This window comes from Notothenia rossii (assembly GCF_949606895.1).
Source record: "Notothenia rossii genome assembly, chromosome: 6".
NCBI classification, from domain to species: Eukaryota; Metazoa; Chordata; class Actinopteri; order Perciformes; family Nototheniidae; genus Notothenia; species Notothenia rossii.
In genome coordinates this window covers 57,350,703-57,368,331 of record NC_136909.1, presented here as the reverse complement: position 1 = coordinate 57,368,331, position 17,629 = coordinate 57,350,703, and the positions used below count along the sequence as shown (strand labels likewise).

Sequence of the window (17,629 nt, the reverse complement as noted above, 5' to 3'; positions counted from 1 at the left end):
AAAGTAATAGCCGTCGATTCCCGACCGAGCTGAAAGCCTTGATGTTTGAACGGAGTTTCTGCGATGTTCAATGCTGGAGGAGAAGACTGGCAAAATAACGGGCGGAATAATAAGAATAAAGAATTTTGTGCGTAGAAGAACAGAACACTAAATTACTCCGACATTTTCTCTCCTCTTGTCTCGTCTCTTTGAATCTATCGTGCTGATTCACTGACTGCACCCATTTGATTGGCTGAGTAGCGTCACCTCCTTAAAACATTAAACAATAACTTTTAAAAACCTTTTTATCTTTATGTTTTCAACATTTTCAACATCGTGGATAAATCCTTATGCTCCCGGCAACACACTGAACGTCAACTTTGCCTCCTTATTACACTCACCACTCATAGTGGGAACAATGAGTCTGCGTCTTTGATGCACACAGGCACATGGGTTGCAATGTAGACAGGAATAAACGCAGATCATCCTCTGGCTGCAGCCTTGACCGGTACTTGCTTTTGATCAAAGTAAGCATTATTCAAATTAAAATAAAGGGCGATGCCAGCCATCAACGAACCGAGCCAGCCGTCAACGGCCCGTTGACGACCGGTCGTTCTGTGATTCTCCAAAACACACAGATGGCCAGTCCGCCCCTGCCAAAATCCTAGCTTCAAATAATCGTGGTCATACTTCCTCCGTTTTCTGCCAGACGCTGTCTCCTCTCTCACTTTAGGTAACTTCACTAAAAATCGATCCATGTTGCCGCTCGCATAAAGTTGGCTGAAGTTAACTAGCTAGATTTCACCTGTTTCTCGTTATTTTTTCTCACGCTGCGCCTCCCCTGAAGCTCCCCCCAGGGAGGCGCGGCTCACACTTTGAAAACCGCTGTACTATACTATACTGTACTGTGCTATACCATACCATGCCATGCAATACTATATTATACTATACCTTGCCATAGTACACAGGGGTTCCCAAACTTTTCAGCCCGCGACCCCCAAAATAACAGTGCCAGAGACTGGAGACCCCCCACTATCACCTGGCGGCCCCCCACTATCACCTGGTGACTGAAACACTTTTTTTAAAAAGGGCACAGGACGCACACAATAATAGGCGTATCCAAACGCGCGCATAACGACAACACACAAGAAAAGAACAGCCTGACAACCATGATATGATTTTACATATAGCAATTTAATATAAGATAACAGCAGAACTTGTGAGTCAAAGTAATCTCCATGTAATTTAGGAGTGAACATTGTTGCGGTGCAAACTTTAAAGACATAAACTGTAGTCATTTCATTTAATTTCAAACCTTTATTTATCCAGGTGTATGCCATTGAGATCATTGATCTCTTTTTCAAGGGAGACCTGCTGTAGTAAACATATGAACATTGTTGCGGTGCAAATTGACATTTGGGAAATACGTAGGCTATGTTTCAGCATTAATCTCTCCTAATGACACGGGTGGGTAATATGCATGGAGCACAGCAAGTCCATCCTGGGCTTAATTTTGGAGACGGCCACTCGGAGATCATCCTCCACGTTTAGACGCAATCTGTATTTATTTTGTATATATGTCAGTGCCGAGAAAGTCTTTACGCACAGGTATGTGGGGCCAAACGGCGTCAGAACGTCCATCGAGGCCTTGGAAAGCTGTGAGTATTCCCTCTCGACTGAAATCCAGAACTAAGCAAGCGTCTTCGCATTAAAAGCTGTCTTTAATGTGCGGCCACTTGATAGTTCAGCCAATGCGTCCTCCATGTCGGATGACAGACAACTTGCGGTCGTTACAGTGAATGTTGATCTTATCCAGTCATATTTTTCCAGAGCTGTTTCCTCTGGGAAATACTTGTTAAAGTGTTCCAGGAGGGCTTGCAGGTGGGTAGTGATAGACTTCTTCACAGAGTTAACACTAAGATCATTTTCCTCTATGAATTCCTCCAGCTCAGGAAACATATCAATCCTGCCCATTTCAACTTGCGCAGTCCAGCGATCCACTTTCCTCTTGAATGCGCAGATTTTATCATTCGGGGACATGATGCTTGTGTTTTCACCTTGCAATGACAGGTTAAGTCCGTTCAGTCTGTCAAATATACAAAACAAATATGCCAGCCTTAACCAGTCAGGGTCAGTCAGGTGGTCAGTGAGCTGGGACCCATGCTCCATCAGAAACAAGGGCACCTGGTCCCGCAGTTCATACAGGCGGCTGAGAACATTTCCCCGCGAAAGCCACCTGACTTCTGTGTGGAACAGCAGGCCCTGATGCTCCAATCCCAGTTCGTTGCAGAGATTGGCGAACAGCCTGGTATTGAGTGGACGTGATTTGATGTAGTTGACCATTTTTATCGCCGTCTCAAGAACACTTTTAAGCTCTGGGTCGAGCGTTTTACTCGCTAGAGCTTTGCTGTGGATATTACAGTGCGTGAAGTTAACGTGGGGAGCCACATGTAAGACTCTTGCTTTTAGTCCTCTCTTTTTCCCCAGCATTGCTCCAGCACCATCTGTACACACACCGATGCACTCACCCCAAGACAGTCCCTCATCTTTTATTTTGTTGTCAAGTTTTGTGAAAATGTCATCGCCTGTGCACTTTAGCTCCAGCGGGGTGCAAAACAGCATGTCCTCATTACGTTTTCCATCAAAACTGTATCTGACGAAAACAAGCAGTTGGCCAGAGTTTGATACATCTGTGGATTTTTCTAACTGCAAAGCATATTTCCCTTTCTTCACTCTGTCAATCAGCTGACACTTGATGTCCTGGGCAATTTCCGTGATGCGCCGGGATATGGTCCCATCAGACAGTGACGCTGCTTCCAGCTCCCGTGCCTGTTTATCCCCATGCATTGCCCTACTCATAGCGATAGCAGCAGGTTTAATTAGGGTTTCCCCGATTGTGTCTGGCTTTTTTGCCTGTGCAATTAAATATGCCACCTCACATGATGCCTTTTGAGCTTTGGTAGGGGTTGTTGTTTGGTTACTTCTAACTTTCTTTTGGCCTTGCAAGTCTCTCTCCTTTCGGCCGATTCGGCAGAAAAAATCTGCTGGTTTAGTAGCAAGAGAGGGGTGCATCGTTTTCAAATGTCTGAGCATTTTTACGGGCTTTAAGCTCTCATGTGCAAGTACCTCAGTGCACACTACACATTGGGGACATTGTGCTTCATTGATAATGACGCATGTGAATCTGTACTGGATGTATTCCTCTCAATACTTGCGACACTTGGATGAAGGCTGGTCTGCTTATGGACCAGCTTACGGTCGTCTCATCCTCCTCCTTCTCTTCCCGCGCAAGAAGTCGACGGCCTTTCTGATGGCGGGTCTCCGCTCTCCTCCGCTGCCTTCTCCGCTGGCCTGTCTGCCTTCTCACTAGTTATATTAACCAACGTTTCATATTGAAAAATGTATGAAAGAGCTGTTCAGAAGAAATATACTGGTGCGTAGTTGATGTGTGTTTTACGTCTGTGATATTTACTGTGGTGCTGTAAAGTGACCTTTGAGCTGCAAATGATACTGTCGTAAATATGTCAGAATCAAAATTCCTTTATTTGTCCCCCTTACATAATAAAAAATGTCCATGCACACGTTATTATTAATAATAATGATACAAATAATAATAATTTAAGAATGTAAAAAAACACATCCCATGGGACTCATCAAAAGGACTCAATCATCTCGCGACCCTCCCTCGGGACCCCCACTTTGGGAACCCCTGCCATAGTATACTATACTATACTATACAATACAATACTGAACTATACTATACTTGTATGTTATGTTATGCTGTCCTATACATTATTTTCTATTTTGCAGTGGTGGAGAAGTACTTAGTAAAGTAAAAATAGCAATACTACAGTGAAAAAATACGGTTAAGTAAAAGTCCAAAAGTATTAGTAGTGTTCATGACAGCTGGTAAATGTGGAGCTAATTTGTATTCCTTTATATACTGCTGCTAGATATCTTAACCTATAATTATATGCCATTTTATTTTACATTTTTTAATTTTGTATTAGCTTATTATCTTATCCTATAAAGCAGCTGAACATTTCATTGAAATGTTGTGAAGTAAAAAGCTAAATATTGGCCTCCAGAATGTGGAGTATAAGTATTAGGCAGCATATTTAAAAATACTAGTACCTCTAAATGTTACAGTAGTTGAATAAATGTTTGATACCTTGCATTCTACCTGTGCTATTGTGTATCTGTATCATATTGCTAAGTTAGTGCTTCAGCTGATGATTATAGACTAATCTACTGATTATTATCGCTATAATTGATTTGTCTATAAAATCCAGAAAAAAAGTGAAAAATGTTCATCCTAGTTTCTCAAAGACCAAGGATATATCTTCAATATTTTTAGTCCAAAACGTAAAGATACTCAGTTTAATTTGATTTAAAACTAAATCATGTCAAATATTTTTGGGAAGCAGAAAACCTTGAACAATTACTTGAATTATTCTACTATCAAAATAGAAGGCGATTATTATTATTATGTCAATCAAATAATCAATAAGTCGACTAATTGTTTCAACTCAATCATATTACAGACAAATGCCGACATTACCTAATTATACTTATCAGTTGGTGTGTCTGCTGATGTGTCACCCTACTCCCCACTTTAATGATAGAGAATCGTCATGGGCAGCGCTTTTTCACTAGTCATAACGGGTTGGGAGGGTTACTATAACAATGTTTAGTTATAGTTAAAAAAGAGGAAATAAATATCAAGAACATTTTTTCTTAAGTGTATTATAGTATGTAAGACAACAGAACAATTTGACCTTAGAAAAGAGGAAACCAAGATATTTAGGATAAAAAATGATTCTATTGATGGGAAAACCTGCCTTTCATTAAGCATATTCAGGCAGCAGCCTATATACACCAACAATAAAACACATGATAGATTTAAAGAGGCCCTATTATGCTCATTGAGTTTTCTCTTTCCTATAGTGTGTTCCGTAGGTTTTTGCCTGAAACACCTCCATTTGACTCCTTTGTTTACTTCTCTAACATAGCGTGATAGGCTAAGGGGCAGGCCATCTCCAAGCCGTTGACCAATCATAACAGAGTGGCCAGCTAACCAATCAGAGCAGACTGGGCTCTGGTTTCAGACAGACGGTGAAAAGAGGTGCTGCAGCACAGGCAGTATGAGAACAATGAAGAGCTTTTTGAACATTAAAGCATGGAGACATGTCCCAGTAGAGACACTACATACTGATATACACCTGAACATCAGCAGGAGAGGACTCTTTAAAGTAGAGACACTACATACTGATAAACACCTGAACATCAGCAGGAGAGGACTCTTTAAAGTAGAGACACTAACTACTGATATACACCTGAACATAAGCAGGAGAGGACTCTTTAAAGTAGAGACACTAACTACTGATATACACCTGAACATCAGCAGGAGAGGACTCTTTAAAGTAGAGACTCTACATACTGATATACACCTGAACATCAGCAGGAGAGGACTCTTTAAAGTAGAGACACTAGATACTGATATACACCTGAACATCAGCAGGAGAGGACTCTTTAAAGTAGAGACACTACATACTGATATACACCTGAACATCAGCAGGAGAGGACTCTTTAAAGTAGAGACACTACATACTGATATACACCTGAACATCAGCAGGAGAGAACTCTTTAAAGTATAGACACTACATACTGATATACACCTGAACATCAGCAGGAGAGGACTCTTTAAAGTAGATACACTATATACTGATATACACCTGAACATCAGCAGGAGAGGACTCTTTAAAGTAGAGACACTACATACTGATATACACCTGAACATCAGCAGGAGAAGACTCTTTAAAGTAGAGACACTACATACTGGTATACACCTGAACATCAGCAGGAGAGGACTCTTTAAAGTAGAGACACTACATACTGATGTACACCTGAACATCAGCAGGAGAGGACTCTTTAAAGTAGAGACACTACATACTGATATACACCTGAACATCAGCAGGAGAGGACTCTTTAAAGTAGATACACTACATACTGATATACACCTGAACATCAGCAGGAGAGGACTCTTTAAAGTAGAGACACTACATACTGATATACACCTGAACATCAGCAGGAGAGGACTCTTTAAAGTCGAGACACTAGATACTGATATACACCTGAACATCAGCAGGAGAGGACTCTTTAAAGTAGAGACACTACATACTGATATACACCTGAACATCAGCAGGAAAGGAGTCTTTAACTCAACAGTTGTGCAGCAAATGTCAACAGCTTGAAAGATTAGTGCTCATTGACAACAAGAGAAAAAAACACTCCATGGAATGCTGGTGAACTTCAGCTCTCAAATGAAAACCGTAAATGCCGGTACTGAACAATAAACCGTTTGTGAACACGTTAATCGACCGCACTGCAGGCACTTCACCTCGCTGCTTGACTTTACTGGCCATGGTTTCCAGACATGCTCTATATAGGGATTTAAGTCAGTGTAAAGCTTGTATGACATGAAAGACCTATACATCCTCCTACTTACTCCTTCTTCCCAGCGTGTGGGAGACAGCCTGGCCGACTGGTGGAGAGAAAGAGAGCCTCTGATGCTGATGTGATGCTTACAGAAAACGCTGTGTCCGCTCTAATTATCCCCTTAGAATAGAACAAAGCCCAAATTTCTTTTTGCCCCTGAATCTAAAGAGCAGCTCCTCTCACCAGGCCAGCTAAAGGGAGCCTTTTGTTTTGCATCCCATTATCAGATGACTCATACTTTGAGGAAGCGCTGTGATCCTGGCGACGATCGATGGTTCAAAAGAAAAACCAGAGTGGATGGGTAATTGTGCTATCTGTTATGTAGAGTCATAGTCAACGTCTTTGATAAGTCATTTACATTTCTTGGGTTTCCTTTTTTAAATTAGGCCACACGTAGGCCAAGAAATACCATCTGACACATTAACAGTGTGGCTCACGACTCACGACTCAGTGAGAGCCCTCATAAGAAGTCTCCTTCAAGCTTATGTTTTTGTGGCATGTTCACCTTTATTTTCAACAGAGCCGTGTAGAAATGGGGAAGAGAGACAAGGCTGGGTAATACAAGGACATTGCGGTTATGTGGTGTCTGTTTGAGTTTGGCATTTTGTCACCTTTATAGAATAATGTGCATTATTCACCCAAACCCCTCCTACTTTCTTCTTATCAGAGTCTGTCGGATCAGTATATAAAAAGAGGCACATTGTTAAATAGCGCGTTCTGGTCACGTCATTCCAGTTTTTGGCAAGTTTTGGTGAAACAAAGGACGTTGAAGTTACTAATATCACGTTGCAAACTGATGTGGGCGCAACGCTGGATAGCTCAGTGGTCAGAGCAGGTGGCCGATATGCAGTGTCTGCTTCCAAGTATCCGGGCTTGGGAGTGGAACCAACGTACTTGGTTTACTAAGTTTAAAAATCTGAATTCCTTTATTAGTCTCGGAGCGGGGACATTTACAGTGTTAAAGCAAAAGTGGCATAGCAAGTATTAAATAGAGATTAAATGCACATATTTGTAAGACAATTAAATAAGGACAAATAAGTACACATCCATGGCTGTTCATGGTAAGCAGTTAATAAAAAGCTAGGTAACATATTAAGGTGATATTAAGGTTTCCTATGTCATCTCCTCTATCTCTGCCCCTTTCAACACTGTATCTCCAATAAAGGATATTCTATTAGATAGTGAGTATTTTAAAGACACTCACGGAAATATTGTTTTGCGTCGTAGGTGCTGCAACTAACACAACAAGCCATAGTAAGTCAAATGATTGCGTGAAAGACTCTTCAGTCACTATTACCCCAAACTTGGCCGAGGGGCGGCAGCTGACAGCACCCATCTGTCACTCAAAATGTCCATGCCCTTAATAATGCTTGACTTTAGTTCATAATTAAATTTAAATGAGTTAGTATTATGTAAATTCACCCCTCGCAGAGCTGTCATCTATGAGTTGACGAGGTTCAGAGACCAACATAGTGTTTTACCCGTCTGTAAACATGTTTCTTTCTGCTGTAAAGTTTAAACATTTAAACATAATTTTGGGCATTGGCTTCATATTCCTGCCCCGGATTTTGCAGCTACCAAGGCACTCCTTAACTCAAGTTTGTGAAAACTATTGACCCTTCTGATGCCTGGTAACCCCTATTAGATATGTTACCGTAGGGATATCATATAAATATTTATCCAGGGCATGAAATGATAAAGTATGTGAGCTAGTGCTCCGAGTCTCTTGTGTTTTTTTACTTTACGATGCTGCTTTCATTTTTAATGCATTCTTGCTGAGTAATAGATTATATTTAAAATGTCTAATAAGATTTCTCAACTTCTCAAAAAAACTAATCTTGTGATGTCACTGTAGCCATTAGAGGAGAAGCCTGTTGTTGGATATATCTTTCAAATGGAAAAACGTTATAAGACCACCAACACACGGATCGTCCTCCATATCTATGGCTGTCAGGTTAAGCAGTAAAGCTTATTCATACGAAGTGTGAGAGCAAGGATCTTCCAGCTGGTGTCCATGGGGAAAAATCAAACATATAGCAAAAATAGATGATAAAAAGCAAGAGGGTGAAGCTAGACTGTCTCACCAAAGCTGTGATACGCTGTCAATTAATTGATGTCATAATAATAAAAAAAATTATAAAAAAATGTAATGCATTATTATTATTATTATTATTATTATTATTATTATTATTATTATTATTATAGAAACATTAAGAAAAAACGCTGGAAGGAGGCTCTGCCCAGTGCTTTTATGTCAGAAAAACACTGCTGCTGGAACCAGAACATTCCACAATGTCATCCTGAGAGAAGAACCACCGCACTTGTGAACACACCTTGTTGTATACATTTATTTTCTTCTCTTTAAATACATCATAAGTAGCTATGTTCATGGTACAGTGTCTCTGTGTGGCGGCAGGGTGCACACAGAGCCATGCCATATGAGAGGATTAGCCTTGTACAAAACCCTGAAGGGACATCCACTCTGGATTAGCCCATCATTCAGAAAGACACAAACCACACCTTGTGTCTGGAAACAAAAATATCATTGTGGAGTTTTTTCCTTCTCATCCAGCCCGGGGGGGCAGAGGTCAGCTGGCAGTAGGTCTGCTGGACCAGCATGGGCCGTCGTCTCTCCTTATCACTCCTTGTCTACACGGGGGGACGGGGGGACTGAGCAGATCAGGATGTAAGCTTCAGAAGATGATTGACTTTTAAGGAGGAGCGGCATGAATTAGCATCGTGCCTGCTGCGCTCACATCTGCCTATGGCACTGCTGCGTATACACACACACACACACACACACACACACACACACACACACACACACACACACACACACACACACACACACACACACACACACACACACACACACACACACACACACACACACACGTAGACACACACACACACATACACACACACACACACACACACACACACACACACACACACACACACACACACATACACACATACACACAGCAGAGGCAAGTCGCAAACAGTAACAAAGAGGATCAGGAGGAGGTAGGTCACTGGTAGCCCATCATCTCATCAGCGCACATTGGTACGTGCAGTACATAGCAATATCCTGACTGATTTCTCTGGCTTGAATCAGAAGTATGGCACAAAAATAATGTATCACTTCAGTCCAAACCTTTTACATACATTAAGAAAGAAAACATTAAAAAACATCAATTTTTTACTTTAATTAAGGTTTACTAGCAGTGTCTTAACAAGCTGTTACTTTGCAATATTGTATTGATTCTCAAAATCACTTTACCGAGTCGGGGTGCATACCGGTACCCAGTATTACCGAAATACCGGTTACTGGCGGCTACGGTATACCGTACCGAATCAGATCCGGTTTTAAAGTGAGGCGTATTATCCTTAAACTTGCGCCCAAACCATCGAAATTACGATGTAAATTTCGCAGTGAAACTCCGCAAACGAGTCACTGTGGAGTGTGGGCCGCGCCATATTGTTAACATCCGCCAGTCAATCAGTTTGCGCGTCTTGCAACGGCTTCGTGATTGGCTTGATTGCCAAGCAACGCCCTTCACCTTCCTCGTGAATGTCTGAGCCTTTCGGTTAGCTTTCGTTTTTACATTAGCTCAATGTCAGCACGAAAATCTAAAGTGTGGCTGCAAGAAGTTTATTTCTGGGAAAACACATCCAACCCCTCAAAACATTTGCTACTGTCACATAAAATCAGAGTACAGGAATGTACAGTCTTCAAGCCTGTGTTGTCAGACGTGTTTTTCATTGTTTGTTCAGTACTAAAAGGTCGAAGTCCCACAATTGAATTTAATATTCATTTGACATGTTAACCATATCATGAAGTGCTTCATGGGAGTAATTGCGGGATGATTCCATTTTTCCCTTAACATGAAAGTATCACGTTATGTTTCGTTCAGTGGTATCAGTATCGTTCAGTGGTATCGTAAAAAAGTCAATGATATGCAACCCTAGTACCGATTAATCATTTTGGCAGAATGTTTTTTTTTTATCATAAAGTAACACATGGCGAAAAAGTAATTCATTTATTTATACATATTTTCAATTGGTCTTTGTACTATGACTGTTAGTCCTTATATTACATTGACTGTAGATGTTAAAATCACTTTTACTCCTTGCTCACAGTCTCGCAAAAATATTTAAATATATTGAATCGTCCTTAAACTATCAAAATTGCAAGATTGTTGCCCAACACACAAAAACAAAACGTAGAACTTTAATATTTAGGATTCACGGATGTGAATGAGCCCGTCCTATCAGTCTTTAAGGCTAAAGCTAGCTTAAGTAGCTACAGTATAGAGCTTAAGTAGCTACAGTGTAGAGCTTACAGTAGCGAGGTGTTGCTTATCCAATTTCCCAGCTGTTTATTATTTATACCATAACTCGCCTCTAGCTGTCATCAGTAAAGCCACTTTGAATGTTATGACTGAAGATAATTGAGTAACATCAAGTAAACAAGAAATATGAAATGCAAAATGCACACAAAATGCAGTACAGTGATTTGGTTTGATTATATGAATGCAGAAATTAGGTACATTTGAGATAATGCACCATAACTAAAACATCATATAACTTCTTGCATTATATTATACAACAGGTTTTTTTTTCCGTTTCTACTAGGCTGTTTTCCTCCCCTCTCCTAACCATCCTCCCTCTCAGAAGTGAAGTTAAATCTGTACCACACGCAGGACAACTCATCCGTCAGCAGAACATCCACTGAAAGTTTGATGTTATGAGAAAAAGTATTAATAAGATATACTTTATTAACCCAAATTGGGATTTCTTTTGGTATTTTTTTGTAAAACAAGTATTGCACATAATTAGAAATAAGAGTAGAAAATAAACAGTTATACAATTTAAAAATAAATAAATAAATCGATTATAATTTACATTTATCCTTTTCAATGACATATTAAATTAAATATAGATGTAAAATGAACAGTGTAGTATATGAAGTTTTCAAAAGTAACTTTTAATTTCATTAGTTCAACCGCTTCATAAAAATATGAGTAGACCAGAATATAATCTATTGCTTCTCCATGTTGTTCCGGTTTTTATTCAAGTGGAAAACATCCTTTTTTCTCTCTATTGACTCCAAAGCTAGGCCTTTACCGTAATCAATCTCGCCAATACTACAGCCAGAAAGTATAAGGACAATGATTTATTTTATGCATTTGGCTCATAGTCCAGCAATTGGGTTTGCAAATGAAACAGTAACTATTAGGTCTAAGTGCTGATAAGTGCTCAAATCTATAATAGGAGAGCTGCTCAGGAGGTGAAGCACTTTTTAGCCACGTTAGCGGCATTTCTCTAGAATAATGTCAATTGATCACTTTGCTCCACTGATACAGTATATGTAATATCTAATATATCAGGATCGTCATTAAAATGTGTATAGTTAATAAAAGTGGCCGGAGGATGAGTAATCTTGGATTTGGTGATCCCCTGACAATTCATCTAGCACAGGGGTGCCCAATACGTTGATCGCGATCGACCGATTGCAAGGGTAGTGTGGGTAGATCGCATGGCATTGAAAAAAAAGAAGAAAAAACATTTTTAAAGTTAGCCTATCATCCATTCTTACTATGCTATTTGCCACTTGATGGACGTACAGGTAAGCCAGTCTGAGTTGTATTGTGCCATACGGGTTCATGCAGCTACTGTATGAGGGGGCCTCACCTCCTCATCTGAAGCGCAAATGCGGCGCACTATTATACGATTATGCGGCGCAATTAGTGTAAGCGCGCCACATTTCATCCGCCGTTTAGTCCACTAGCACTCCCCCCCCAGAGGATTGAGAATCAGTGTTTCTACATAAGATTATAGGGGAGATACAGTAGTTTGCCGACTAAAAAGCTGTTTAAAAGTGGTCCACTTTGGTGTTTCTGTACAGTTTTATATGCCTTTTGGAACTGTACCCGAGATACACAATGTACACAAAAAACAAACAAACTGGACTTTGGTTGAATTTTCCTCCGATCTAGGCTTCAATCTGTGATATGAAAGCCTCCTTAGTTGTGTTATTTAGGACTATGCTGAAGGAAATTGATGTTATTCATACAGACAGAACAACCAAGACATTTTTTGAAGACAGAATTGTATCGATTGGCCAAGTCAGTCACCTGACCTCCTTCTAGCTGAGCATGTAAATAAAGACTAGGCAAAAAACGAAAGTATTAAAAAGTAAAGATGCTTGCAGTACAGCTGTGGAGCATCTCCAGGGAATGAATTGCTGGTGTGTGTGGGTTGTAGACTTCAGCCAGTTATTGATGCAACGGATTTGCTACTAACCATTAAATGCGATGACTTTATGTTAACTGGTCCAATAACTTCCTTTCCAATAAAAGAAGGGGGACTGTGGAAACTATAATGTTTTTCCTCCACCGTTCATTTGATGTAGCTGTGAACACCTTCAAAGTCATGCTTAAAGTCAGCACATTACCCTCATAGTGATGTTAAATGAGTTGAACCAAAAGCAGAGATTTCTGCTGATATGTTATGATTGAATTCTTCCCTCTCTTTTTCTTCACAGTGAACTTTGACCACTTCCAGATATTACGGGCCATTGGGAAAGGAAGCTTTGGAAAGGTAATGTGACCTCCATTTTTCCTTCAGTGGGTGTGCGTGTTCTGTTCCCTCGGTTAGCTGCAACAGTCATTATCTCTGCTGAAGAATCAGAGGGGCAAGCAGAACGGCTGTGAGAGATTACACTGCTATATCGTGATATTATGGTAAATTATGGTAAAAAGATAAATAATGTTTCTACTTTAATAATAGTTATAAATATGGCTTATGTGACACTTTCTAAAGTCATTTAGTGGAGAGCCAATTTACTTTTATGCTAATGCCAGCCAACCTGTTGGGAGTTTTGACACCGCGTCAAAATGACAGAGCAGCACACCACTGCGGCTACATTTGTCATCAATTGTTCACGCTTCATACAGCATGAAGGGAAACTTGGCATGTGTGTTTTGAAACCAAATTACTGTAGTTCTTTTCAAACTGTTCTCCGTGGCCAATATCACCATTGGTGGCCATTGTTGAGAAAACTGAACATTTTTTAGCTGAAGAACTCCTTTGTGTTCGCATTGAACGCCTTTGTGAGACTTTAGCAATTAATTCACGGGTGTGTGTGTGTGTGTGTGTGTGTGTGTGTGTGTGTGTGTGTGTGTGTGTGTGTGTGTGTGTGTGTGTGTGTGTGTGTGTGTGTGTGTGTGTGTGTGTGTGTGTGTGTGTGTGTGTGTGTGTGTGTGTGTGTGTGTGTGTGTGTGTGTGTGTGTGTGTGTGTGTGTGTGTGTGTGTGTGTGTGTGTGTGTGTGGACGGATGCACAGTTGGGCTCCAGAGATTGGAAGAGTTTATCTTCATTTTGAATCCGAAATATCACGGCTAGTGTTTGTTCATAATACTCGTGTCTGTGAACGCCTTTGCAAAAATCATTTTGCTTTGCTCTTCTGAAAACACCTTTTTTTTCAAGAACATGTCGGTCTGTTATAAGGGAAGTCATTGCCTAATGCTGAATACATTACCATGTGAATTTATGTAAATTATTACTTATTGCTTTGTTCCCTCAAGCTGCTGCCACTTCCCTTAAGATACTGAAGGGAATCTGTAGTAAGCCTGGAAATACACTGCATGCAGGCCTAGCTTCAGGGGAAGGCAACCTCATTTTTTGAACATTAGATTATTTACACTACATTTAATTTTTTGGGGAAATAAATGCCATATTGAAACGCATGTTCTTTCATGTTTATGGTTCTTAAATGCAACATAAAGAGATTGAAATAAGCTGCTCCCCTGGCTAAGATAGATGCTCTTAAAAAAACATCATGAATGTGTCAAAAAAAGTTTAAGTATCAAAGTCTTTTAGGACATTTTCCGCTTGGGAAGCCAACTGCTTCTTCCAAATGTGTCCCCCACTCATGCAATATCTGTAACACAGTCATGTTCGCACAGCTTTTATGGAGACGCGTGGATGCACACACACACACACACACACACACACACACACACACACACACACACACACACACACACACACACACACACACACACACACACACACACACACACACACACACACACACACACACACACACACACACACACACACACACAGCATACACAGAGCACGCACACACACACACAGAGCACACTCAGGCAGGCAGATGCTAACAGGGATGTCCTGATAAAGTTTGTCCTTATCGGAGGTCATCCTGTCTGACTTCCGGCCCACTGAGGCCTCACTCTGTCTTCCTGCTGTTTATGAATACTTAGCAGCATGAACCCTAATCTCTGCACTGAAGCCTGTGTGGGTTTGTGTAAGTGGGGATGTAGTAAAGAAGATGGGTAAACAAGACTGTCAATTGTGTGTAAAAAGAACACATGTTATTTTAGGATTTCCATCCATTTCTAAACCAAAATGTATCGCGTCAACTGGATATTATAGAGTGGTGTAGGAATAAACCCTTGAAAATAGTTAGCATTTTACTGCTTCCTGTTCCCTCGTCTCAAAGTCAATGCTTTTTTGAAATTCTTTTGATTAGATTCCTAAAATAAGATCTTTGATTTACACATACATCAATAAAAAGCCCACTCTTGAATGTCCAAAGCTTCTGTCTCATAAAAACATTGGTTGCTAACAAGCGTCTAAACGAGATTGCTAAACGTCATCACAATATTAGCTACCTTTAGCATCAGTGTTGATGTGAAGTCATGTGACCATGCTGTAGTTTCTTTGTAACGTTAGCTTTTGACATCTGGCGATTTCATTTTGTTTAAAAAATCATACGTATGAATCAGAATCAAGTTTATTGCCAGTTATGTTTACACGTACGAGGAATTTGCTTTGGTCATCTAAAAAAAACAAGTTGCAAAGTAGGTAATACAAAATAAAAGTATTTTTAAGAATCAATTTAGTATTAAAAAAGGTATTTACACCAAATGTAAATGTAACTATACAAATAACCTTAAAAGCTACAAAACAAAAATAAACAACACAAGATCTTAGGAAAATGAGTATATATTATAAAGTGGAGGGCTTTGCAGACATGTGTGTAACAATGAGCAAAAAGCAGAAAGATGGTGTTAATCTGTGAAGATGATCCTGCTGAGCAAAACATGTAAGAATCATAAATGTGTGTTTGCTACAGAGATTATTCAGAAATCCAGCGGAAAAATCCTGTTGCTTTTCGTCGGGGGAGCCCGTGCAACTTACTGGTCGTCCTACAAAAAGATGTTATCATTTTACTATTATTATTATTTACTCTATGAAATGTAGCTATACACATTTTATAGTATAGTGTCAAATGTAGATAAACCCTTTATTAAAAAAAACACAACACAAGAAAGATTAGGATATAAAGAACACTCACACTGTAGCGCTGTGAAACATGATCTTGTGTTGGTGCTCTAGGAAAATGGGCTCTTTGCTGTGCACTTCTGAAGGTGTGTGTGTGTGTGTGTGTGTGTGTGTGTGTGTGTGTGTGTGTGTGTGTGTGTGTGTGTGTGTGTGTGTGTGTGTGTGTGTGTGTGTGTGTGTGTGTGTGTGTGTGTGTGTGTGTGTGTGTGTGTGTGTGTGTGTGTGTGTGTGTGTGTGAGAATGTGTGTGTGTGTGTGTGTGTGTGTGTGTGTGTGTGTGTGTCTTTCACATTTGATAATGTGTTGTGCAGGGCTCGTTCTTGCACAGTGGGTACTTGTGTGGTAGGTTGGTACAAAGAAATAAAACGCGGTCAGAGGGGAAAGCAGAGAAAACCTGTAAAAGGTCATTTTCCCCTAACTATCTCTTTTTTCTTAAACGTACAGTTTTAGGGTATCCATCTTTCTCTCCCACTCTCCTGTTCAGGCCCTATCAGCAGAAGAGCTTCTCTCTATGGCATGTTCTTCTCTCAGCCACACTTTGAAATGAACAAATGCTGCACAGCTCAAAGTGCAAGACAGGTGCTGGGTTGCAATGTTTACACTTTTAGTTAAGTGTCCAAATGCAATGTATAACATAATGCAATGCACTTAGAGTACCTGAATGGTGCACTCATAATGGTTGAAAAGTTGAGTGTGGAACGTCGGACACTTCCCTCACACAACCATCACCATGTTACCATCAGCTGGGATAAGGTTAAAGACGTTATACATGTGCGTTTTGTTCCATTGTTTAATAAAACATGCCACTATACTTGTGTTGAAAATAAGCCATTGTTAACTATGATTGGTGTGTATAGAAGTCTGGAATGATTCGCTCATGCAAATGATAGCAAGCTAGCCACTTATGGCTAACAGGTACAATGGTCACTTCCGGTAAGGGCACAGCTGCAGTGTGCGATTCCAGGTAACAACTTAGGAGTGTTCTCAGTGTATGACATGCAGTGCAGTGCACTAAGGGAAGAGTGTAATGATATTTGCATTGGGTGGCACAACATTTTCAATTTGAAACCACAGATTCTGTGAAAAAATGTTTCCTTTTGATGTCCTCTGCCATCTCCAGTTTACTGATTGACATAAGGCTTTACTTGTAGCTAAAGAAGCACTAACCGCGAACTGCTAGCAGAGGAGCTTAGGACAGCTCTGATATGCCGGAGTGTTAGATAAGTTGTAACTTGTTAGTTTGTGTAATTGTAGTTTAATGTAATCATAACACAACATAACATGTCTACTTTTACATATGTGTATGAGTGAAACGCTCTGAGTCTGTAGGTGGGCCAAATCACAAAAATAACATAATTGTTGCATAATGTTGCTTTTAGTAATCTATTCAGACCAGTTGCATTTTCAGGTTTCACTTTCTTCTTCTGCTAAACGTGAATCGACATGCTTTAAAATCAGAGAGAACGTTGTGATAACACAGTCTGTACGAGCATTTAGTTTATTACATTTCAGAGTTTCTCTTCTCATTGCATTCTGCAAATCACTTTCCCCTCTTTCCTATTTCTATGATATATCACCACAGGAACCTCTCCTCCCTCCTCTCCTTTTATATCATCCCTACTTTCTCTCTATCCCCCACTGTTCCTCTCGCAATTCATTTCCAGGGTGTTTTATGGGCTCGACAGTAAAGAAACCTGTGTTGGCAAAGCAGTGTAGTATTATTAAGAATAAAATATGGCATTAATATTGTTTGAAATCCCACTCCAAGCCTGTTTT

At 40.1% G+C, this 17,629-nt stretch overlaps 1 protein-coding gene across 1 annotated transcript in view; it reads left to right on the top strand.

The window, feature by feature from the left end:
• Positions 1-17,629, top strand: part of stk32c (serine/threonine kinase 32C) — a gene marked incomplete at its 3' end in the record, with an annotated part of 108,843 nt that overhangs the window by 47,387 nt on the left and 43,827 nt on the right. The window contains exon 2 of the mRNA XM_079689931.1: positions 13,028-13,083. Within this exon, the coding sequence (XP_079546057.1) occupies positions 13,028-13,083 (56 nt within the window). The remainder of the gene's footprint in view (positions 1-13,027; positions 13,084-17,629) is intronic.